Source organism: Nuphar pumila, chromosome 17 (genome assembly GCF_984573655.1).
Source record: "Nuphar pumila chromosome 17, dmNupPumi1.hap1.1, whole genome shotgun sequence".
Lineage (NCBI taxonomy): Eukaryota > Viridiplantae > Streptophyta > Magnoliopsida > Nymphaeales > Nymphaeaceae > Nuphar > Nuphar pumila.
Genome location: NC_143265.1, coordinates 12,347,829 through 12,355,744, shown reverse-complemented (window position 1 = coordinate 12,355,744; position 7,916 = coordinate 12,347,829). Strand labels below are relative to the sequence as shown.

The following is a 7,916-nucleotide window of genomic DNA, read 5'->3' as shown; positions in this document are numbered from 1 at the left end:
TGGTCTCTGGAATGTGATGTCTCCTATTACATAATTCTTGTTCTTAGAATGCATAAATGATCAATTAAAGCATGAGATAGTTGTTACATTTTTTCTAATGTACTGCGTGAATCTCATTTATGTTATCTTATTCTTATTTGAGTTGATAGGAGGATTTGTACACATGATCTCCCATTCTGACACCATTCTGGGACTTGCTACTCTAGAGTGCTACGAGGGCCACATGACTGCTAGACAGTGTTCAGTTAGGACAGAGAGGCTCTACTTTAGAGACTTGTTCTTATTATTGCTATTGTTGTTATTATTCATGTTCATGTCTCTTAACATTTCATATTTTATTGAATAAAATTAGATTGCTTTCAGTAATGGTAATGTAAGATCCCTTATGGTTGTGAATGTGATTACGACTGTAAGACCCTGGGTCTCTAGTAATGTTTTCGCAATTGTTTAAAAAAAATTACCATTTTTTAAAAGTTCTGAGTTGGGGTCGTTACAGCTTTGGTATCAAAGTGTACCACAAAATCTTAAAGTTAAGTGATCCCTGTCCAAATTGTCAGCAAGTCAAGCCTCGTGCTCCAGAACAGTCTTTATCATTAGTAAAGTTATTTGATTGTGTTTAAGAATGTTTGAATATTTATGATGACATGCTAGTATAGTTAAAAGTAAATTCCTTTTGGTGTATAGTAGGAATGATAATATGGTTATATTAATGTCATTTTATTTGAGATCAATCCTAAGAGGGTAGGATCGATCAAGATATGACCTGCAATAAAAATTTTCGTGTTGTAGATGTAACGTAAGAGAACCTTGACTTTGGTCACTACCGATCTAGCACCCGCTGATTGGCAGGAGCAGAGGGACTTTATGATGAATGCCCTTCACATGTTGAACAAGACTATGGCTACTCACGTGCAGGTGCAAGTGCAGGCAGCGTCAACACCCACTTGTGTGCATCTTGTCAAGGTTGTTTCGAACCCTGGCCATGTCACATATGAGAAATTTCTGAAGTTGGATCCACCAACATTTTTGAGGAAGGTTGACCCAGAGGTTGCAGAGAGCTGTGTCTAGGAGATCGAGCGGGCGTTCGATATCCTGCCTGTTTCTGAGGACAGGAAGACTGCATTTAGCACGTACCGTCTGAAGGGCGATGCCAAGAAGTGGTGGGATACCCTGTAAAGGGTGAAGTACAACGTAGAGGAGGTGATTCCCTGAGAGGTTTTCAGAGCAGAATTTTTGGACACTTATTTTCCATCATATGCAAAGGAGCAAATATAGCAAAAGTTTCTCGAGCTTATACAAAGGAGCATGAGTCTGGTGGACTACACCACCAAGTTCAAAAGCTTGGAGCGTTATTGCCCAAGTCTGTTCATTGACGACAAGGCGAGGGCGACTAAATATGTTCATGGACTGAAGGACAAACTTAGAGTCTATATGATGATGAGCCAACCCACTACACTCGACGATGCTATAGAGTCTACGACACTTCTGAATAAGGAATGAGAGAGGTACAAAGGTGGACCGCAGAAGAAGGGCGACAATGAGGGAAACACTTCTGGAGGAACGAGAAAGAACCCACCTGAGGGCGGCAAGGTGTAGGACACCAAGAGAAAGAAGACCCAACAAGAGCGCTAGTAGGGAGCCCAATAGGGTCGACCCCAACAGAGACAACAGCAGGAGAAGGCTTCATTCATATGTCGAAGGTGCAACAAGAGCCATCCATAGGGTTCCTGTCCATTGTTCAAAGGAGTTTGCTACCGGTGCCAGCATCTCAGGCATATTGCTAATCACTGTCCAAACAAACCAACAACTCAGAGAGGACAACAGTAGCAACAAGCACAATGGAGGATGAATGAGAGAGTATATGCTGCCACAGTCGCCACTCTGGGCGATCAGGCTGATATAATCGAAGGTATCTTCTTAGTTGTTGATCATTACGCTCGTGGAATGTTTGATTCTGGTGCTACCCATAGTTTCATATCCACTTTATTTGCAAGTTTGCTTGACTTGGTCCCATCGAGTCTTGAGAAGACTCTTGATGTGATGTCCCCTATGGGTACATCTTCTTGCGGGAGGCACTTTCCTACAGTTGGTGTGATTATCAAGGGGCATGAGTTGTCTGCCGATCTGGTCATCCTAGATATGACTTTTTATGATATCATTCTAGGTATGGACTGGTTGTCCAGACATAATGCCACCCTCCAATATCGAAGAAAGAAAGTTTGATTAGAGCACCCCGATTTGTCTGCTTTGGTGTTCTGGACGACTAGATCGATGGGTCAGGTGAAGATAGTTTTGGTACTTAAGATCTTCAAGTACCACAAGCAAAGGTGTATGGTATTCTTGACCAATGTGTCTGCAAAAGAAAGTCAAGAGACACCCTTAGAGCAGATTGATGTTGTTCATAAGTTTTTAGATGTTTTTCCCGAGGACTTGTCAGGTCTACCACCTCATAGAGATATCGAGTTCCTAATCGAGTTAGTGTCTGGCACGACACCAGATTCTCGAGCACCATACCGCATGACACCTGAAGAGCTAGTGGAGCTAAAGAAGCAACTGTAGGAGCTTCTTGACAAGGGCTTTATCAGACCAAGCGCATCCCCTTGGGGTGTATCAGTCCTCTTTGTCAAGAAGAAGAATAGTTCAATGCGGCTTTATATTGATTACCGCATGTTGAACCAAGTCATGGTGAAGAACAAGTACCCCTTGTCTAGGATCGATGACTTGTTTAATCAGTTGAGGAAGGCAAATGTGTTCTCAAAGATAGACTTTCGTTTTGGGTACCATCAGTTACAAATCAAGGTGAAGAATATTCCAAAGACTGCATTCAGGTCCAGATATGAGCATTATGATTTTCTGGTGATATCTTTTGGACTCACTAATGCCCTTGCAACATTTATGGACCTTATGAATCAGGTCTTCAGTTTGTGGCTGGACTCATTCGTCATCGTATTCATTGATGACATCCTTATATATGCGAAGAGTATGGAAAAGCATCAAGAGCATCTGTGGATCATTCTACAGACACTAAGCGAACATCAGCTTTATGTTAAGTTCTTAAAGTGTGAGTTTTGGCTCGATAGAGTGATGTTTCTCAGCCATGTGATCTCTGTGAAGGTGGTAAAGGTTGATCCAGCGAAGGTTGATGTCATATTGTCTTGGGAGCAGCCAAAGACGGTGATAGACGTCAAGAGTTTCTTGGGGTTGGCGGGTTACTACCGTCGATTCATTCAAGACTTCTCATGTATCGTTGCCCTGATGACTCAGCTATTGTAGAAAGGGGTGAAGTTTGATTGGTCACCTTGGTGCGAGAAAAGCTTTTAGGAGTTGAAGAGGAGGTTGACCACAACCCCAGTTTTGATGTTGCCTTTTGGGATGAGTGGATTCGTAGTGTACACTGAAGCTTCTAGAACCAGACTAGGCTGTGTTCTTATGCAAAACAGAAAGGTTATCGAGTACGCTTCTAGGCAGCTGAAGGTACATGAGAAAAATTACCTCATGCATGACTTAGAGTTAGCAGCAATGGTGTTCGTGTTGAACATCTGGTGTCATTACCTCTATAGAGAGCAGTTTGAGGTCCTATTTGATCACAAGAGCCTCAAGTACATATTCACTCAGCGTGATTTGAATTTAAGGCAGCGTAGGTTGTTAGAGTTCCTGAAGAACTATGAATTCTCTATCGCCTACCACCCTAGTAAGGCAAATGTGATGGCAGATGCACTTAGTAGGAAGGCATCAATCACAGCGGCCAGTCTTATAGGACGCAGTTGGGATATGGTCAAGGAATTTGTTAGATGACAGCCTTTTACGAATGACTTAAAACACATCCTTTGTGCGGGGATGCAGGCATGACGAGCGATCATAGACCTGATTGAGGAGCTGCAGTCTGCTGATCCAAATTTCGAGAAGTTATGCATGAGTGCCCAGAAACCGATGCCCAATTTTGTTGTGAGGAGGACAGGACCATCATGTTCAAAGACAGATGGTGGGTCCCGAAGATACTACGGGAGGAGCTGATGACTAAAGCCCACAAGTCTCGATATTTGGTTCACTTGGTTCCACCAAAATGTTCAAGGATCTTTAGAGGACTTATTGGTAAAATGGCATGAAGAGCGACATCGCTGAGTTCGTGTCCCAATGTCTCACCTGTCAACAGGTGAAGATCGAGCACCAAAAACCTGGAGGACTTCTACAACCATTAGATATCTCAGAGTGAAAGTGGGATGATATATCTATGGATTTCATTATAAGGTTGCCAATGACCCGTAAGCAACACGATGCCATCTGGGTGATAGTGGACAGACTGACCAAGAGTGCCCACTTCCTGCGAATTAGGATCAGTCAGAGCCTAGAGAGCTTAGCTGAGCTTTACGTGGATGAGATAATCAGACTTCACGGGGTGCCACGATCTATAGTGTCAGATCGAGATCCTTGCTTCTTGTCTCAATTCTGATGCCAGTTACAGAAAGCCCTTGGTACTACATAAAAGTTTAGCATGGCGTTCCATGCACAGACTGACGGATAGTCAGAGCATACAATATAGACACTCAAGGACATGTTGAAAGTGTACACTTTGGATTGGGCAGAAGGCTGGGACACGCATGTAAAGCTTGCCGAGTTTTCGTATAAGAACAATTATCATGTCAGTATCGGCATGGCCCCGTACGAAGCTATGTATGGCAAACCATGCTGATCTCCGGTGTGATGGGATGAGGTTGGAGTAAGAGCAGTAGAGGCTCCAGAGGTCATCCAACACTACGCTGATCAGGTGTATTTGATCTGGTAGAAGTTGGTTGTAGCGCAGAGCAGGCAGAAGAGCTATGCCGACCATTCTAAGGTTTTAAAAAAGAAAATAAACATGATGCGATCTACATGCAGTTAAAAAGAAAATTTCTGTGTATGCTTATTGTTTGAAATACAAAAATTTTGTTTTTGGTTTATGTTCATGTTTGAACAACATATATTGATGCATGTTTCATGTTAAATTTGCTCTTTTGGATCTATGTGAATTCTTGAATGTAAAAAAACATCATATATATGTTTTTTGATGACAAATTTGTTTAGTACATGCATGATTGCGTTTGGCTATGTACTAAATTTTTTTTAAAATATGTTCATGCATGTACATGTGACAAAGATTTAAATATGTATGTATATGCTTTGTATTAGAGTGGGTTGCAGCTGGGCAGGCTTGGCCCTGCCAGGTCCAATCCAGCCACTCGACTGGATTGGTGCAGGCCTGGCAGACCTCTACCTACCCCAGTCTTAATAAAAAAAAGTTTTTTTTCTTTGATTTTGCAGGGCTAACTGCAGACTTGGCTGGCTTACCAGGCCCTGGTAGCTTGTACACTGGCCCGGTCAGGGCATGTGTAGGGGCTGCCAGACCAACCGACTGAGTTCGGTTGGGCTGGAGCCGAGCCCTAGTCGACTGGGTCGGCTGAGTGCAGTAAAAAAGAAGAAGATAATAGCATATGCATGTATTTCCTGTAAATGAATTTGTTGTGCATAGATACCTAACTGAAAATTTGCATAAGCATGTTTATTGGTTGATGAATCTGGGCAAGTCTGAATATATATATATATATATATATATATATATATATATATATATATATATATATATATATATATATATATATGTGTGTGTGTGTGTGTGTGTGTGTGTGTGTGTGTGTGTGTGTGTGTGTGTGTACTTTAGTTTGAATATGCCTATCCATGCATATCTGGTCATAAGACTGTATGTGCATTCATTGTATACTACCTTACCAGGCACATCCGAATCCTATTCGGTTGAGCAGGTGTTGTTTCAAAAATAAAATATGTTGTTGCTGGGCTGACTGGCAGACCTGCACTGACTCAGCCTGTGCAGGGTGTTGACAGAGATTTTAAAACCCATGCCGAGTGAGAGTCGTCTGGGTATATACATTTATGCTTTTTGGGCTGGCTGGCAGCCCAATCGAACCAGGTTCGGCTAGCCTGCCAGGCCATGGCCATCCTGTATAGGCCCAACCATTTGTCGAATGGGCATGGTCAATAAAAAAAAGAGATACATATATATTGTTATGTGTTTGAAAATACACCTTTTGAACAAGATATTCGAGTTACATATGCGAAATACATACATGTTTCATTTGTGACTGAATGCTCAATTTATGCATAAGTGAGGGTCAAATTAGCATATGTAATTTTTAGTTATGCATGTACATTTCCAAAATTTGATGTTTGTGTTTAGACTTAGCCTTATACATGCAAATGATAATTCTCACATGCTTAGACTTGATATACTATGTTGAATCATGTATTAATGCACATTTGCTTTTATGTGCATTGGCATACATGAAATTAATATGTTTTTGCATATACATAATTGCGTGAGTGTTCACATGTTTTTAATGGAGATGATTTATAAAAGAAAGCATGTATTTGGACATGAGTATGTGAACACATGCATATGAATATTGAATACATCCATATAAATATTTTGGTTCTTACACATTTCTAATTGGCATGTATGAATGTGCATTAAAAAAGCATGTGAAAAGAATGCATAAGTGGCATGTTCTTTATGATTTTTGCATATTGATGCATCGATGATAAAAAAAATGGATCATCATAGGCCGTATGGGCCTTGAGCAGGTATTGCTCAATGTTTAGTTTATGCATCACAAAAATCAACTAAATGTTTAAAACAAATTGCATTGTTTCATGTGATAATGGGCTGAGGTCTCGTGACGAGTTTCACAGGATGAAATGTGAAACAAATGTTTGGCTTTTGCATGTTGAATTATAAAATAAAGAATTGAAATAAAGCATTATTTTAAATGAAAAGATAAATGAAAAATAGTGTAATTAATGTTATCCTGAATGTTCCTTCTTTAGTGTGAAAATCCTGAACTATGGTTTTGGGGAACCATGAGAATATTAAAACTCTGTGTGCGTTTGTATCCCTGAACCCAACTAGGTGGTTCACTTTCTGGCCACAGTTTTAGAGAAATTCCACCACTTTGCCTGGGGGTGGTGTATAGATACAGGATAGTTGTTGGTATATCAAAAAAATGACATTAGTGGAATGTTCTGATGAATGGTGTTGAATTATGAAGTCGGTCGAGGGCCAAGTAGGAGGGCCAATATTAAAATATCAATTTTTGTGTTAAGCTATAACTGGGGATCCAACTTAAACTCGAGAATCATTTACCCATTTTGAATTTCCGCGGGTTATGATAATAAAAGAGGAACACAAAAATTTATGCATTTAATATGAGCATGCATACATAAAGAAAACTCTGATAATAATTTATTAAGTTATTCATGCATGTGCATTAAATCCATGCATTTTACTGTTCTGCATTAAATCATACAATTTTATTGGTCTCTAGAATGTGATGTCTCCTGCTACATAATTCTTGTTTTTAGAATACATAAATGATCAATTGAAGCATGAGATAATTGTTATATTTTCTCTAATATACTGCGTGAATCTCATTTATGTTCTATTATTCTTATCTGAGCTGATAGAGGGATTTGTATATAGGATCTCGTATTCTGACACCCTACTTCTTATGTTTTCCACAGTTGTTGATACTCAGTGATAGGACTTGCTACTCTAGAGTGCTGCAACGTCCACATGACTGCTAGACAGCGTTCAGTTTGGACAGAGGGGCTCTACTTTAGAGACTTGTTCTTATTATTGCTATTGTTGTTATTATTCATGTTCATGTCTTTAGACATTTCATATTTTATTGAATAAAATTAGATTGCTTTTAGTAATGGTAATATAGGATTCCTTGTGGTTGTGAATGTGATTACGATTGTAAGGCTTCGGGTCTCTGAGAATATTTTTGCAATTATTTAAAACCAAAATTGACACTTTTTAAAGGATCTGAGTTAGGTCGTTACAACTTATGCTTGAAGTACATTAC

General features: G+C 39.9%; 1 protein-coding gene across 1 annotated transcript; it reads left to right on the top strand.

Moving 5' to 3' along the window:
* The first annotated feature begins 1,845 nt into the window (after positions 1–1,845).
* On the top strand, positions 1,846–2,223 carry LOC149811656 (uncharacterized). The gene has a single exon (XM_089992892.1). The coding sequence runs from the start codon at positions 1,846–1,848 to the stop codon at positions 2,221–2,223; it is 378 nt and encodes a 125-aa protein (XP_089849018.1).
* Positions 2,224–7,916: the final 5,693 nt, after the last annotated feature.

Excerpts from the sequence above, each read along its gene's own strand:
- LOC149811656 (XM_089992892.1), top strand. The coding sequence starts at position 1,846 with ATGAATGAGAGAGTATATGCTGCCACAGTCGCCACTCTGGGCGATCAG.